The sequence below is a fragment of the Octodon degus genome, unplaced genomic scaffold (assembly GCF_000260255.1).
Source record: "Octodon degus isolate 3935 unplaced genomic scaffold, OctDeg1.0 scaffold00352, whole genome shotgun sequence".
NCBI classification, from domain to species: domain Eukaryota; kingdom Metazoa; phylum Chordata; class Mammalia; order Rodentia; family Octodontidae; genus Octodon; species Octodon degus.
In genome coordinates this window covers 586156-603167 of record NW_004524928.1, presented here as the reverse complement: position 1 = coordinate 603167, position 17012 = coordinate 586156, and the positions used below count along the sequence as shown (strand labels likewise).

At 42.1% G+C, this 17012-nt stretch overlaps 2 protein-coding genes and 2 non-coding genes across 5 annotated transcripts in view; all 4 read left to right on the top strand.

Annotated features, from left to right (window-relative positions):
- Positions 1-15403, top strand: part of Chd8 (chromodomain helicase DNA binding protein 8) — a 76253-nt gene extending 60850 nt beyond the window's left edge. The window contains exons 17-37 of the mRNA XM_023708350.1: positions 459-669; positions 1224-1419; positions 1863-2030; positions 2777-2956; positions 3227-3337; positions 3589-3785; positions 4310-4509; positions 4615-4771; positions 4855-4944; positions 5480-5583; positions 7273-7402; positions 9763-9838; positions 10189-10243; positions 10417-10624; positions 11363-11571; positions 11660-12376; positions 12596-12747; positions 13160-13459; positions 14442-14555; positions 14741-14920; positions 15245-15403. Of these exons, the coding sequence (XP_023564118.1) occupies positions 459-669; positions 1224-1419; positions 1863-2030; positions 2777-2956; positions 3227-3337; positions 3589-3785; positions 4310-4509; positions 4615-4771; positions 4855-4944; positions 5480-5583; positions 7273-7402; positions 9763-9838; positions 10189-10243; positions 10417-10624; positions 11363-11571; positions 11660-12376; positions 12596-12747; positions 13160-13459; positions 14442-14555; positions 14741-14920; positions 15245-15388 (3899 nt within the window). The 3' untranslated portion in view covers positions 15389-15403. The remainder of the gene's footprint in view (positions 1-458; positions 670-1223; positions 1420-1862; positions 2031-2776; positions 2957-3226; positions 3338-3588; positions 3786-4309; positions 4510-4614; positions 4772-4854; positions 4945-5479; positions 5584-7272; positions 7403-9762; positions 9839-10188; positions 10244-10416; positions 10625-11362; positions 11572-11659; positions 12377-12595; positions 12748-13159; positions 13460-14441; positions 14556-14740; positions 14921-15244) is intronic.
- Positions 1-17012, top strand: part of Supt16h (SPT16 homolog, facilitates chromatin remodeling subunit) — a 76793-nt gene that overhangs the window by 3509 nt on the left and 56272 nt on the right. The window lies entirely within an intron of this gene.
- Positions 7944-8052, top strand: LOC111814548. The gene has a single exon (XR_002819514.1). It is a non-coding gene; the product is annotated as a small nucleolar RNA U6-53/MBII-28 (small nucleolar RNA).
- Positions 13985-14083, top strand: LOC111814543. The gene has a single exon (XR_002819509.1). It is a non-coding gene; the product is annotated as a small nucleolar RNA U6-53/MBII-28 (small nucleolar RNA).

Sequence of the window (17012 nt, the reverse complement as noted above, 5' to 3'; positions counted from 1 at the left end):
GGATCGAACCGCGGTCCCTGTGCTTTGCCAAGCTTGTTTCAAGTAGGTGCTTTAGACCACTGAGCCATCTCTCCAGCCCCACCCATTTCTTTTTTGGGGTACCTTTATGATGGTAATATGACTTGTTTCTTCATCTTAGTCCTTGCCCATGCAGTTCCTTTTTTTTTTAATTTTTATTTTATACCTGGTTTACTCATGTTAGGCCTGCCTTACTTGTATTATAAATGATAGATGAGAATTTTTTTGGTGCTAAACTTATGTGTGTGAGAAATGTTGATCTCGGGACAGATTACTTTTTTTATTTGTACCAAGAATTGAGCATATGACTTCACATTTGCCAGGCAGGTGCTGTGCCACTGAGCTATATCCCCGGCCCTCTGCATTTTGACCCCAATTAATTAAGTTTTAATATGTTGTCGCTGAATCTCACTGTCGACTTTGATTTTTTTTTATGGCAGGTGCAGAAGAAAAAATCCTAACAGAATTTCGAGAAGCTTCCCATATTATACCTCATGACTTCCATCTTCAGGCCATGGTTCGCTCAGCTGGCAAATTGGTTCTTATTGACAAGTTACTTCCAAAGCTCAAAGCTGGTGGCCATAAAGTTCTGATATTCTCCCAGATGGTACGCTGCCTTGATATTCTAGAGGATTATCTAATCCAGAGGAGGTGAGAAAAGTCTGTGTGTCTTGTAGTTACAGTATCTGCATAAAGCTACAAAAGGGTGGAGCCGGGGACATGGCTCAGTAGAATAAGCACTTGCCTGGCAAGCGCAAGAGCCTGAGTTCAATCCCTGGCTCTGGAAAAAAAAAAAAAAAAGGGTTTGGGGTATAGCTCAGTGGTAAAGTGCTTGCCTACTGTGTATGAGGCCCTGGGTTTGATCCCAATCACCACAAAAAATAAAATGATTTAAAAGCTTCAGAAAATAGAAGGAAAGCCTGGGTTTAATTATAGTTACTATAGCCGTCTGTCTGTCTGTCTGTCTGTCTGTCTTTTGGTGGAACCGGGGATTGAACTCAGGCCCTTGCATTTGCCAGGCAAGCACTTACCCTACTGAGCTATCTCCCCAGCCCCACTATAAAAAGTATTTAAAAGATTCTTACTCAACTTAATATGGTTGTTGGCCAGATAGAGTTATGGGGGAACAGGAATCAAGCCTTGCCTGCCTTTTTGGTTTCTTCTGCTTAGCCACATACATAAGTTGTTCCTGTGACCCTTTACAGGTACTTATATGAACGCATTGATGGGAGAGTTAGAGGCAATCTTCGACAGGCTGCTATTGACCGCTTCAGCAAGCCTGATTCAGACCGCTTTGTCTTCTTGTTGTGCACTCGGGCTGGTGGACTTGGTATTAATCTTACAGCTGCTGATACCTGTATCATCTTTGATTCAGATTGGAATCCACAAAATGATCTTCAGGTAAAGAAAATTGCTGTCTTAGGAACTACCTGCCTAACCCAGGAGGGGCCTGTCTTCTGGAGAGGTTAGAATTACTTAGAACTAGCAGTTAGGTCAGCAAACTTTCTACATAGATAAAACTCTAAATGTTGTAGGTTTGGTTTGCTATGTGGTCTCTGTTACAAGTACTTCTATCTCCTGTAGCACACCGGCAGCCAAGGTTACTGTTTAATGATTGTATAGGACTGGGCTGGTAAAAGTTCTGAGAAATAGATGTCTACATAGTCTATTCTGTAGTGTGCTTAATCTTCTACACAAGGCAATCATTTCTTCTTAAAATTTACTCTTGCTTTTGAGTTGACTTTATGAATATGAAATACTTTGAAATTGTGTGTCATGTCCCTCCCTCATTTTTGTTACATTTATGTTACCTTTTTGCTTTCCTTTAAAAAAAAAAAAAACAGGCCCAGGCACGGTGTCATCGAATTGGGCAGAGCAAAGCTGTGAAGGTGTACCGTCTTATCACTCGTAATTCCTACGAGAGGGAGATGTTCGATAAAGCCAGCCTCAAATTGGGATTAGATAAGGCTGTGCTTCAGTCCATGAGTGGTCGTGATGGCAACATTACTGGGGTAAGTTATAGTGTATAACTAAGCTTAGAGTGGTCCACAGTGATAGAGGGAACTAAAAGCTATTTTGTTGCAACATGGTGCTAAACACCTGCAGTTGCATTTTTGAGGCTGAGACAGAGTGATTGACACAAGTTTGTGGTCTGCCTGGGCTTTACTGAATCTAGGTCAGCCTTAACTACATAAATGACCCTGTCTGAGACTGGCAAGATAGCTCAGTAGCTCAGTGGACTAAGTGCCTGCTTCGGCAAGCACAGGGACTAGGGTTCAATCCCGGGTCCTGCATGCTGTGCTGGCCCCGCCCCTAGGCAACAGAGTCTTGGCTTAGTGGCACAAGCCTTTAATCAGCGCTGAGGAGGTTGAAAACAAAAGGATCAGTATGAGCATGAGCTGTGTAGTGAGGCCCTGTATCAAATACCTAAAATTTAAAAAAAAGACCCTGTCTCAAAAACAATTTTTTTATACAGTGATTCAAGTATTTTGCATAAATTCTCAATTACTATTTACTTTTTTTGAGCTTTATTTTATTAGTGACAAATACTAATTGGATCATAATTTTTTTTTTTTAGACATCTAAAACAATTTATTAAAAGCAGAAGTCATCTTTTCTTTTAAATTTTCATTCATCAAGCTCAGAAAAATACCTGGTGCATAAGTGGATCATAATTTCTTACAGTACAGAAGCTAAAGGGTTGCATGGTTAGATGGTATTCTCAGTAGGCTTTTCATCTCTCTCTTGGTTATTGCAGATCCAACAATTCTCCAAGAAGGAAATTGAAGACCTCCTAAGAAAAGGAGCTTATGCAGCCATAATGGAGGAGGATGATGAGGGTTCAAAATTCTGTGAAGAGGACATAGACCAAATCTTATTACGGCGCACTACTACTATCACTATTGAATCCGAAGGAAAGGGTTCTACCTTTGCCAAGGCATGTTCAAGTTATCGGTGATTTTTGGTTTGTTTTTTGAGATAAGGTCTTGCCTGATCAAGACTAGTCTTAAGCTTGTGATCCTTTTGCCCAGCCTCCTGATAGGTGAAATTACAGGCACATGATAGCATATTTAGCTCCAAGGGACATTCTGTTTGTTCCAGAGACTAAAGGAACATCTGAAACCTTCCAAGATTTAAATATTTTTTAAAATGTAATTTATTTCCCTTAGCTCAAAAATGTGTTAGTTTACTTTCTCTTTTTCACTAGGCAAGCTTTGTGGCTTCTGAAAATAGGACAGATATTTCTCTGGATGATCCCAACTTTTGGCAAAAGTGGGCTAAAAAGGCTGATCTAGACATGGATCTTCTTAATAGCAAGGTGAGTTTATTCTTCCTTGAGGAAATATTGCACAAGACTCATTACTTCCAGTCTGTATAACTGTTCTGATTCTTCAGTGGTAACTATGGGTTGTGTTAATTAGTATACCAAAATCTACCTAGGACACCCAGATTTATTTAATGTCATTTTTTAAAAAATCAATTTTCTTGTGACATCCAAAGTTACTTCAGCCTATTCTTTTCTTCTCCCATGAGCATATTGTGAAGTTATTTTTCCTGTTCTCTACGTAGAACAACTTGGTGATCGACACGCCTAGAGTACGGAAGCAGACGCGCCACTTCAGCACTCTGAAAGATGATGACCTGGTAGAATTCTCCGACTTAGAGAGTGAAGATGACGAGCGGCCTCGCTCCCGCAGACACGACCGCCATCATGCCTACGGGCGCACTGACTGCTTTCGGGTAGAGAAGCACCTCCTGGTGTATGGGTAAGAACCCATCTTGCCTTGAGATGTAGCATATCTCTGCTGATGCCATTGCCTTTCAGACTAGAAGCTGTGAACAAAGAGGCCATCGTGAAAAAAACTGTCCATGGAAGCAGTTCATTTTATTTTGTTGCTATACTTTCCAAGATTTTGTGTCACTTTTTAAATTTTATTTTATTTTTTTTATCTTAGGGAAGGGTCTACAGGGTGTTTTGGGTCTCACTACTAGATCAGACTCGTAGTGATCCACCTGTTTACAGCCTCCCAAGATCTGGGATTATAGGCATGTACTGCCACATCCAGTCTCAATTGCCATCTCAATGCACCCCAGGGACGGGGCCAGCACAGCACACTCGGGGATTGAACCCCCGGCCCCTGCACCTGCTTTCTGGCACTTAAATCCACTGAGCTCTTTGGCCAGCCCTTGTATCACATTTCTTGGGAGATATAAGACTGAGAGTCAGGGAACTATCACTGAATGGGAGTTCCCAGAAAAATATTAGTAGTGCCCTTTTCTGTTTTGTTAGCTGGGGGCGGTGGCGAGATATTCTGTCTCATGGACGCTTCAAGCGGCGTATGACTGAACGAGACGTGGAGACCATATGCCGTGCCATCCTTGTATACTGTCTTCTACACTACCGGGGGGATGAAAATATCAAGGGCTTCATTTGGGACTTGATTAGCCCTGCCGAAAATGGAAAGACAAAAGAATTACAGAATCATTCAGGTAATTACCAACTCCTTATTTTTCAACTTTTCAGAAATTTATCTAGTCCTTTTCAGGTTTAAGGGTTTTTCTCAATCCAAGTCTTTGATGTCTCCCCTTCCCCAGGTCTATCTATCCCTGTGCCCCGCGGGCGAAAGGGGAAAAAAGTCAAGTCACAGAGTACTTTTGATATCCATAAAGCAGACTGGATCCGGAAATATAACCCAGATACCCTCTTTCAAGATGAGAGTTACAAGAAGCACTTGAAACATCAGTGTAACAAGTAAGGGCAGAATTCACCAAAGACATTTCCCACCTGACGCTTTGTATTTGTCATTCATCCAGCTTCTCCACCTCTCCTCCTAGGGTCCTGTTGCGAGTGCGAATGCTGTACTACCTGAGGCAGGAGGTTATTGGTGACCAGGCAGAAAAGGTGTTAGGGGGTGCTATTGCCAGGTAAAGCTCTTCTCTGTATTTTCTAATATGCCTTGCTTTATTCCAGGAATGATTTGTGTTCTTATTCCTTCCAATACTGTCTTTGGGATATCTGATGATTAAAATCTGGGTAGCCAGCTGACTATGGACTGAGACCTCTACAAACTGTGAGCCAAAGAAACCTTCCCTCTATTAAAAATGAAAAATGAAAAAATCTAGCTGGGCATGGTGGCACACGCCTGTAATCCCAGCACTTGGGAGGCTGAGGTAGGAGGATTCTTGTGAGTTTGAGATCAGCCTGGGCTACAAAGTGAGCTCAGGGCCACCCAGAGCTACATAGCAAGACCTTATCTTGAAAAGAAAAGAAAAGGATAGATAAGTAGAAGAAAGAAAAGATCTAGGTGTCAGATCTTTAGCTCTATATCTGACAGTGGTGCAAGGAAATAGAGCAGATATATATGAACATGTAAAGGACAGTGGCCACAGCAATCTTTCCAAGGACTGTCACTTTAATTTTCACCCTTTTTTCACTGACTGTGCCCTTTTATACCATCAGTGAGATTGACATATGGTTCCCAGTAGTGGATCAGCTAGAAGTTCCAACAACATGGTGGGACAGTGAAGCTGACAAGTCCCTGCTTATTGGCGTCTTTAAACATGGTAGGTGTCTCCTCCTAGCTTGTTCTCTCCCACTAAAGATTTATGTTAACACATGGAACATTTAGCAAAATATTTATGACAGAGAACTGAGTTCTTTCAATAAGTTTTCAATAAATTCGTATTTTAATAGGAAACTGGTTCTTAAATATCCATAGCCAAGCAGTTTGTTTATATAAATAGATGTTCAAGAAAGACCAGATGGATAGTTAAATCTCAAGGTAGGGGGTATCCCATCTGTTCTGTAATTACCATCACAGTGTATTACCTCACTCTATGTCGTGTGGTCCAAGTTAAAGTTAACAAATCGGGTAGGTGATACAAGCCCAGTTCTGTTAATAACCACAGTAAAGCCAGGCATGGTGGTGCATACCTGTAATCCCAGTACTAAGGAGGCTGAGGTAGAGTTTCTCCATGAGTTCAAGGCCAGACTAGGCTATTTAGGGAGTTTAAGGCCAACCTAAGCTACATAGTGTAGCAAGACCTTGTCTCAGTAAAACCACATTTAATTTGTATGGCTTTCCTGTAGCTTGCTGGAAGTGTTACATTTATCTAAATGTCCCACTGAATGTTTAACAGTCATGCTAATGGTAGGTGAGACTATTCCCTTTGTAGTTTTAGCTGATACCAAATTCCAGGCACTAAAAACAGGGGTACTCAGTACTTTTGTGTATAGGGATATCTTTTCCTTTTGAAAAAAGTATTTTCAACACAACATGGCTTACCTGATGCTCTGTGTTCAATATCCAGCCCTCCCAATAACCACCTTTTTTTTAACGTCTGTAAAATAAAAAATAATGGCATTTACTGTACATCATTTTGAAAAGTTTAACAGGGTAAGAAAAGCAACATTTATGACATATAGACATGTAGAGAGGTCCAGACATCCTGAAATAGGTTCATTCATTAATTCACTTCATCAGAATTTACTGAGTACTAATTTACTTGCAGGTAGAAGTTTCTGATTCTTCATTTGAGAATGTGATCTACCCCTAAGTTATTTGATCTTTCTTACTTCATCTATGCAATAGGAGTGAAGATGGAAAGATTACCAGTTAAATGAGTAGAGAGCTATATTGTTATATAAATTTGTTGAAGCTGGGCATGGTGGCACATGCCTGTAATCCCAGCACTTGGGAGGCCGAGGCAGGATAGTCACCTTGAGTTTAAAGCCAGCCCTGACTACATATTGAGTTCGAGAGCTACTTGAGGGGCCGGCGAGATACCCCAGAGGCATACATACCTACCTGGCAAGCACAACAACCTGAGTTTGATCCCTGGCCCTACATGCTGTGTGGTCTTGACCCTGGATTCCCAGGTGTGCTGTTTTGGCCCCAGATGCCCAGGCGCCCACCTTATGGCCCTGGAACTGAGCGTGGTGGCACACGCCTGTCATCCCAGTACGCGGGAGGTTGAGCCAGAAGGATCTTAGCAAACGAGTTCGAGACCAACATGGGGGCTACAAAAGTAAGCATAAAGCCAGCCCAAACTGCATAGTGAGGCCCTGTCTCAAAAATTTAAAAACAATTGTTCCTCAAATTAACAATCACAAGGTTAAAAGTAGCTAAGTTTCTATTTAAAAATTAAACATATTAGTAGTAAACCCAGGAACTACCAAGTTAATGATATTTTTGCATTATGAGCAAACCTTTTTTTTTTTTTTTCTTCACTTATTGACCCTTTTTCTTCTAGGCTATGAGAAATACAATACAATGAGGGCAGACCCAGCCTTATGCTTCCTGGAAAAGGCTGGCCGACCAGATGATAAAGCCATTGCAGCCGAACATCGAGTATTAGATAATTTCTCTGATATAGTAGAAGGGTAAGCATTACTTTTTTTTTTTTTTTTTTTTTTGCGGAGCTGGGGATTGAACTCAGGCCCTTGCGCTTGCCAGGCAAGCACTTATTCTACTGAGCTATCTCCCCAGCCCCTTGGGTAAGCATTAATGGTAGCACTCTTAAAGTTTTATACACACCCTGTGGAAGGTTTTGTTTATATTAAGAGATAACAATTCTAGCCTTGATTAAAGCCATTGGGAATCTTAATGGTGATTATATTTAGGTGTGTTATTTGTGAAGAATAGGACCAGTGTATAGAATTTCATAAATTGGTACAAGCTACACACTGCCATAAAATGAAGGTGAAAAATCAGTTACTCCCAAATGGCTCATTTATGTTCTGTTGTAATGCTCTTTTTGTATAGCTACAGTAGCTAAAAAGATAATCAGTTCTCTTGAAAGAGGATAACCAAGCAGCTCTCCCATGCTACTTGTGTGTTAGCATTTGAGCAGTTGTAGCTCTGGTTTATCAACTCCCATTTCTGCCTGACACATAAAGATTATTTGTTCTGCTTGGGTTCATGTCCCGATGATGAGCTGCCATGCTAATACTGAGCCACCAAGTAGGGCAGAGTTGCCCTGGTTGGGTGCCAGTGAGTTTAACAAAACTTCTCACGTGGAGACCTGAGGGACATATCTAGGCCTATATCTAGTTACCTATCTAGGCCTTTATAGCCATGAGATTTCTCTTTGATGATCAGTTTGCTTGGTGTGGAAACCTCAAACAAAATTGGGTCATTTACTTCTTGGAAATCATTTAATGTCATCTTTCTGCTCCATAAAGAAAAGTAGTGGGCCAGCCAGATAACTCAGCGGATTAATGCACCTGCTTAGGCAGACTTGGACCAAGGTTTGATCCCAGCCTCTGTGTCAGCCCCCTACCGCTGGGTGCACGGAGACAGCGATTGAGACTGGGTGTGGTTGTTGCGCCTGTAATCCCAGCGCTTGGGAGGCTGAAAACAGGAGGAGGACCACTACAAGTTTGATCTGTGTAGTGAGATCCTGTAGATCCTGTATTAAATACATTTTTTAAAAAGTAGTAAAGACAAAAATGTGGATCATTCAAATAAATAGTTAATAATTGTAGAGGAGGTGCCGAACGAAAAGGGACTATGAAAAGGAAGTATGCTTATCAGTATTTCATTTGAAAGTGTCCTGAGGCAGGTGTAGTGGCATACACCTGTAATCCCAGTACTCAGGAGGCCAAGACAGGAGGACCACTGAGTTCAAGGCCATGTTGGAATATATAGCAAGACCCTTTATCAAAAAGCACACACACAAAAAAGAAGCTGTGTCTGCTGGCACATGATCATAAGTATACCTACTTGGGAAACTGAGGCAGGAGGCTCAATTGAGGTCATGAGTTAGAGCAACATAGTGAGATACTAGAAGCAATGCCTTAACAAAAACAGGTAGTGGGGCTGGTGAGATGGCTCAGTGGTCTGAAGCACCTACTTAGAGCAAACAAGCTTAGCAAAGCACAGGGACCACGGTTCAATCCTCCAGCACCACATGCCAGCCAGCCCCGCCCCCTGGTGGGCTGAGCTGGCCACACACACACACATAAATAAATAAATTAATTAAAAAAAAAAAACTGGTAGTAACGTGGCAGCTTCACATGGTGGTACAACCCTGTAATCCCCATACTGTAGAAGGCTGAGACAGAAGAAATGGAAGTTTAAGCCTAACCTGGGAGACTCAGATGATTTAGTGAGACCTTGTCTCAAAATAAAAAGTTACCCAAGGCTGGAGGTAGCTGGGTGTGGTGGCACAATCACATAATTACAGTGCTCAGGAGGCTGAGGCAGGGAGGGTCACTGTGAGTTCAAGGCCAGCTTGGGCTACATAGTTCAAAACCAATCTGGACTGTGAAGAGAAACCCTGTCTCAAAAGGATAAAAGAAAAAATACTGGGCATGTGGGTCAGTGTACAGAGGTCCTGAGTTCAATCCCTAGCACTGCAAAGAAATGAAGTTACTTTGTTTTAAACTAAAGCAATTATGAATGGCACTTTTTCAGTCTCTTCTAGTTGTTTACTCTTTTGAACTTGTATTAAGTGATCCAAAATTTAGCACCTGGTTTACCTTTGCTGCAAGCATGAAGTTAAGTCCTGTTTCCTATCGGACTGTATGTTTACATACAGCTCCTTTCTATGTTCAAGGTTTCACAGCGCAGTTCAGCACTGGTCCTGAACTCTTTATGTAGCGGAGGCTGGCTTTGAACTCACAGTGATCCTCCTACTGCAGGCTTCCCATGTGTTGGGATTACAGACCAGCACCAACACACTTGGGTAGAATGTTAATGTTAAGTTAGTAACATTTTCTTTCACTTTGGATTATTTTAGGGTTGACTTTGATAAGGATTGTGAAGATCCTGAATATAAACCACTCCAGGGTCCCCCAAAGGACCAAGATGATGAGGTAAAGTACTCTTATTTGAATCCAGCTTTTTTTTACTGCCAGTTTGTTTTTCCATACTGTGAATGAAGTACACACAATGAAGTACATTGATTAATTTATAATACAAAATGTAAAATGTTAGGCATTTAGAATACTGAGGGGAAGTATTTTAATGTTAGCTGGGAGATCAGGGAGGCTTTGTAGAAGAGATGGGACCCACACTGGATGCTAAAGGTTATTATTTAAGTAACAGATTGCACAGTCCTGTCCCGGTATGGGTTGCTTTCAAAGTATTGCAGGGGTTCTTTTCAGAGTGCCAATTTCCCTCTTTCCCTCCCCCTCCATCCTGTGGGGTGGATCTCCTTCCCTAGGGTGATCCTTTGATGATGATGGATGAGGAGATCTCTGTGATTGATGGAGATGAAGGTAAACTTTAAGTCAACTAGTATAATTTTGTGAGGGTTGAGGGGTGGGGAAGTATTGACTAAATTTTGTCCTGGGATCACTAAGAGCTTGGCCTGTGGGTAGGTTGAAATACAAGTATTACCTGTACTGTCCTTTGTATATTCTTACTATTCACTCTACTTTATTTCCCACAGCCCAGGTAACTCAGCAGCCAGGGCATCTATTCTGGCCTCCAGGCTCTGCCCTGACTGCTAGGCTTCGGCGCCTGGTGACAGCCTATCAGCGCAGCTACAAGAGAGAACAAATGAAGATGGAAGCTGCAGAACGTGGGGACCGGCGACGGCGGCGATGTGAAGCAGCTTTTAAGCTAAAAGAAATTGCTCGGCGGGAGAAGCAACAACGGTAAAATATACCTCAGAATTTGGGTTATACTGTAAGTTTGTCTGTGACTAAGTAAATTTGGAGAAAAATGTGTTTGCAATTCCATATACAGAGATGTTTTTGCCTTGAGTTGTTAGATCTCTTAAGGCTTTAAATCTGCAGTAATAGTAACACTGGTAACGTCTCCAGTGCAGATACTTCCATTGAGTTGTCTGCCTCATCTTCCCTCTACTTGGTAATTCCTACATGTTACATAGATTTTTTTTCTTTTTTTTTGCGGAACCAGAGATTGAACTCAGGCCCTTGCACTTGCCAGGGAAGTGCTTATTCCACTGAGCCATCTCCCCGGCCCGTGATTTTTTTTTTCTTTTTCTCTTTCTTTTTTTTTTTTTTGGCGGAACCGGGGATTGAACCAGACCCTTGTGCTTGCCATGCAAGAGCTTATTCTACTGAGCCCTCTCCCCAGCTCCTAAAGGATTTTTTTTTTTTTTTTTTTGGTGGCTCAGGCTGCCTGAAGGACTGGTCTGGTAAGGCAGGTGGAGCTGGGGATCGAACCACGATATCCTGCTCCTGACTGCCTTTGCATGAGCAGGTGCTTAAACAACTGAGCTAAGGGCAGGCTCCCTACATAGATTTTCTCCTGGACCCTGTCCTGTTTTATTTTCCATACACTTATTTTTTCAGGTACTCTAAACCATCCTAAGACAGCAGATCTCCTTTGTGTTTCTGATCGTTGTTGTTACTCCTCTTCCCTTTTAGATGGACAAGGCGTGAGCAAACTGATTTCTATAGAGTAGTGTCTACCTTTGGTGTGGAATATGATCCTGACAGTATGCAGTTCCATTGGGATCGCTTCCGCACTTTTGCCCGACTAGACAAAAAAACTGATGAGAGCCTTACCAAGTACTTCCATGGTTTTGTGGCCATGTGCCGGCAAGTGTGTCGCCTTCCCCCAGCAGCTGGAGATGGTGAGATGGGCAAGTCCAGGGTGAGTAGGGGTGGGTGGAAACACACCAACTCTAGGTCCATTTCTCTTTCTACCACTATCTCTTGTAGAGCCCCCAGATCCTAATCTGTTCATTGAGCCTATCACTGAGGAAAGGGCCTCGTGGACTCTCTACCGTATCGAATTGCTTCGGCGCTTACGGGAACAAGTTTTATGCCATCCCCTTTTGGAAGATCGGCTGGCATTGTGTCAGCCTCCAGGTCCAGAACTGCCTAAATGGTGGGAACCTGTTCGTCATGATGGGGAGCTTCTGCGAGGGGCAGCCCGCCATGGGGTGAGCCAAACAGACTGCAACATCATGCAGGACCCAGACTTCTCTTTTCTGGCTGCCCGTATGAATTATATGCAGAACCATCAGACAGGAGCACCAGCTACATCCTTATCACGCTGCTCTACTCCACTGCTACACCAGCAGTATACCTCGCGCACTGCCTCACCTCTGCCCCTGCACCCAGATGCTCCCATTGAAAAGTCACCTGAGGAGGCAGCTGCCCAGGTCCCCAGTCTGGAGAGTCTGACTTTAAAGCTAGAGCATGAAATGGTGGCCAGGAGCCAACCAGCCCAAGACTATGAGATGCGAATAGCCCCCTCTGATACTACCCCTCTGGTGTCGCGGAGTGTTCCACCGGTCAAACTGGAGGATGAGGATGATTCAGACTCTGAGCTGGACTTAAGCAAGCTGTCACCATCATCCTCTTCTTCCTCATCCTCCTCCAGCTCAAGCTCCAGCACTGATGAGAGTGAGGACGAGAAGGAAGAGAAGCTAAGTGAGTGCATGTGACAGGCTGTTGGACCTCTTCCCTGTTCCCCTCTCTGCTCGTTGTCTTCTTTTTAAATGCATCCTCTTTAGAGATTAAATATTTGGTTTGATAAAATGTCGAGAGAGATCAGTTATTCTTTGGGCCTTTGACTCAAAGCTCTCATAACACTGTTCCCACTTAGCATCATTTTGCTATCTTTGCTCACACGTTCTGTGTGATCTCTAGCTGCTGACCGATCCCGCGCAAAGCTCTATGATGAAGAGAGTCTCCTATCCCTCTCTGTGTCTCAAGACGGATTCCCAAATGAAGATGGAGAACAAATGACCCCTGAGCTTCTGATGCTGCAGGAAAGACAAAGAGCCTCTGAGTGGCCAAAGGTAACAGTGCCATTCTGGATATGTAGTATCCAGAAATAGAATGCAATGTTATATACAGGGGAAAAGGAACAATGGTTAGGGGTTTTATTTTACTGCTATGTTTAATACTACTTCTGGTTTTTTTGTGACAGTGTCTTACAATGACTAGTTAAGACTACTCCTGAACTTAACTGCGAAACCCAGGCCAGCCTTAAACTCACAACTGACCTCCTGCCTCGAGATTATAGGTGTACACCACTATGCTCAGCTGGTGCTACATTTTTTGCATCGAATTGTTTTTTATTGCTACAGGAATTGACAGTGTGACTGCTCTGTCTTGCTTTTTACCATCCTAGTAATGACAGTATTCTATCAGACAATTGCATACTTAGTACTCAGACTCCTAAATCTTTTTTTTTCCCCCTCCACTCAGGATCGTGTCCTCATAAACCGTATTGACCTCGTCTGCCAGGCTATACTCTCAGGGAAATGGCCTTCTAGCCGCAGGACCCAGGAAATAACAGGAGGAATTCTGGGGCCAGGAAACCACTTACTAGACAGTCCTTCAGTAACCCCAGGAGAGTATGGCGACTCTCCAGTCCCTACACCACGAAGTAGCAGTGCAGCTTCCATGGCAGAGGAGGAAGCATCTGCAGTCAGCACAGCAGCAGCCCAGTTTACCAAACTTCATCGAGGCATGGATGAGAAGGAGTTCACAGTTCAGATCAAAGATGTAAGTGTGCACTGAGGACTGGAAAGTGGTGAAGAAGGCTGTAGTGTAACTAGTTTCACTAATAGGATATTTAAAAATAGAGCAGGTGGGGATACAGATCAGCAGAGTAAGTGCCTGCCTAATAAGCTCAAGGTCCCCAAGTTTGATCCCTGGTACTGCAAAAAAAGAACGAAAGAAAGAAAAAAAAAAAGGCATAACACTAGTGTTGGCCAGCAAGTATTTAAAAATAAAAATAGGAGGGGCTGGGGAGATGGCTCAGTGAAATAAGTGCTTCCCTGGCAAGCGCAAGGGCCTGAGTTCAATCCCTGGTTCTGCCAAAAACAAAAAAGCAAAAAAATAAAAATAGAATAAATGAAAATTAAATTTTAAAAGGAACCACTCCTACTGCAATTAAATCAGTTTTTGTTTTATACATGAAAATTCTATTTTTCTTGATCCTCCTCCCCTTTGAGCCTTGCTACTCATTAAACAGTCAAAGAAGAAAATTTTCTAAAATTAGTACATGACAGGAATAGTAGGATTTTGCCCCTGAGATGTCATGCTAAGACTGATACTAGGTAGGGAGTTTACATCTTCCTTGCATGTTTTGATGAATTCTGCTTCTTACAAATCTCGCTGAGGGGCACTAGATCAAGAGATTTCAGTATAGGTGTTTCCAAAGCAAGCACACTTGACCAACAAAGGATCTTTTTTTTTTTTTTTTTTTTTTGTTTTTTTTTTTTTTTGTAGTTCAGGTTGGTCTTGAACCTATGCCAGTCCTCCTACCTCAGCCTCCTGATTACTAGGATTAAAACCACATGTAGCTAAACTGAAATCTTTGAAAGGAAAAACTGTCTTTGTGAATGTGATTTCTACCCTTTAGTTGAAAGGCCTTCCTTTTCACATTATTGAGCCAGAGATGTCCTGCCCATGTCCCCCAAGCTTAATCTTCACTTTTAAAAATATATGCAATATGATCTTTCGCATGGGTGTATCTTTCTAGGAGGAAGGATTAAAGTTAACATTCCAGAAGCACAAGCTGATGGCTAATGGAGTAATGGGAGATGGACACCCACTGTTTCATAAGAAGAAGGGGAACAGAAAAAAACTGGTAGAGGTAAGTAGTAGAGAAAGCCTCTAACCTCACAGTTAGGTAAGATCTTTCATTCTTAGTAGTTGATGAAGGTGGTCGGGACTTAGGGATTGAAGATATTCTTGTTATAATTAGTACCAGCTATGCTTCCCCTCCCTTCCACCTCAGAGAAGTGTATGTGCTCATGGGGGTGGATTCTGGGTTTGCAGCTGGAGGTGGAGTGCATGGAAGAGCCTAATCACCTTGATGTGGACCTGGAGTCCCGGATCCCCGTCATCAATAAGGTGGATGGTACTTTGCTGGTGGGTGAGGATGCCCCTCGCCGGGCTGAACTGGAGATGTGGTTACAGGGTCATCCAGAGTTTGCTGTCGATCCCCGATTTCTAGCGGTGAGTGACAGTTCCATCCAGCTGGATTTAAAGTCACTTTTTGTATTTTAAGCTGTGTGAGAGGGAGAAAGCATGCCATGCTCTTAACATTATTTCTGCATTTGCAAGGAGGGTGATAATACCGTCTTAAGTATTTCACAGCATTTTGATAATCAAAATAAAATAATGTTAAATACTTTTTAAACTAAATGCCAGGAAAATATTAACTAGTTTAGGGGAGAAATCCAATTGATGCAATTTCCCACTAGAACTAACCTTTTTTTTAGTACCTTAATTATTTTAGAGATTCTCATCTCTACGATAACTGATACATTTCTATTGCAGTATATGGAAGAACGCAGAAAACAGAAGTGGCAGAGATGTAAAAAAAATAATAAAGCAGAATTGAACTGTTTGGGAATGGAAGCAGTACAGACAGCTAACTCTAGAAATGGGAAAAAGGTGAGACTCAAGCACTTCTCAAATTAGTTGCCAAAGTTTTTACTGGGGATTGTGATTAATGTTTATCTTTTATCCAATGTGTATTTCTAAGTAAAATTATCTCCAGTTCACCAAGAAGAAAATCAGAATATTTTTCTTGGCGGTCTTGCAGTCTTGTGGTATCTTCATCTTTAACAGAGCCTGAAATCCTAAAAAACCTATGTTTAGCAATGTAAGCACATGAGAATATAATTTTAGTTTTACAACGTCAAAAGTGGGAGTTTGGGAGTAACATTTTGTTTCAGTGCTGGCAGTTAAATCTGGGGCCTTGAGCATATTAGGCAAGTGATTTACCACTGAGTTACCTTCCCAGCTAAACAAGCTCTTAAAAGTTTTTGTAATTCTAAAACTGGGCATGATGCTGCACCCCTATAATCCTAGCTATGTAGTAGTCTGAGGCAGGAGAGTTCAAGTTGGAGCCCAACCTAGGCAATTTAGTGAAACCTTGTTGCAATTTGTGTGTGTGTGTATTTTAGAGAAGGGTCTACAGGGTGTTCAGAGTCTCACTACTAGATTGGACTCGTAGTGATCCACCTTTTTACAGTCTCCCAAGAGCTAGGATTACAGGCCAGTCTCACAAAATTTTTACAAGGAGTGGGAATGACAAAGTCTTGCTATGTTATCCACACTGGCCCTAAAATCCAGGAAGTGAGTGATCACCTTCCTGCCTCAGCATCTTGAGTAGCCATATATCACCTTGCCCATCAAAAATGGTTAAAGGAGCTGGGGAGATAGCTCAGTGCTCTAAGCACCTGGCTGGCAAGCATAAGAATCCAAGTGCAACCCCCGGGACTGCATGCTGTGCCCGCCCTGAAACTGGGTGTGGTGGCAATTATATGTAATCCCAGTGCTAGGGAGGCTGAGACAGGAGGATCACAACCAGTCTGGACCATGCATTGAGAGCCTCAGTGCTGGGCCAAGTGCTCCAAGAGCAACACAGATAGGTCCAAAAAACCAAAAACTAATCTTGGGATAAATTATGTCCCAAACTAAGGGACAAGACTTAGCCATAGAAGAAATCAAAGTGCCCAGGCATCAATCTGCGCAGTGGAATAGTCAGAGTTGGAGGAAACATGTATCAAATAAATTAAAAAAAAATTTTTTTTAATGGTTAAAGTAGAATTGACCATGGATTTACCACTGTAGTACTCCTGGGAATTATAAGAATTACTGTACTTTAAAAAAATTCATAAAAGTGTACTATTAAATGCTTATTTTTCCATGTCAAAGAGTTATGTACCCATGTCAGGTGTTAGTCTTAGGCTGGAAATAACATCCAGAAACATAAAATACAATACTAAGTATGTGATTTGTTGTTGAGTTTTTGTTGTTTTGAGACAGTCTTGATGTGCTCAGGCTGACCTCAAACTCACAGCAATTCTGCCTCAGCTTCCTGAGCGCTAGGATTACAGGTGTATATCACCAAGCCTAGCCTCTCTAAATATGTGAATTTCATGCAGTGAAGCATAAACTGTTTCATAATATCAGCATCAAATCCTTGATTTTAGCTTCAGTATCAGAATGCTTCCACCAGCCAAGTATATCATTTCCTCTTTCCTGTTACTACCAATGAAGCTTAATCTGATTATAAAACACACAGTGAAAAATCGTC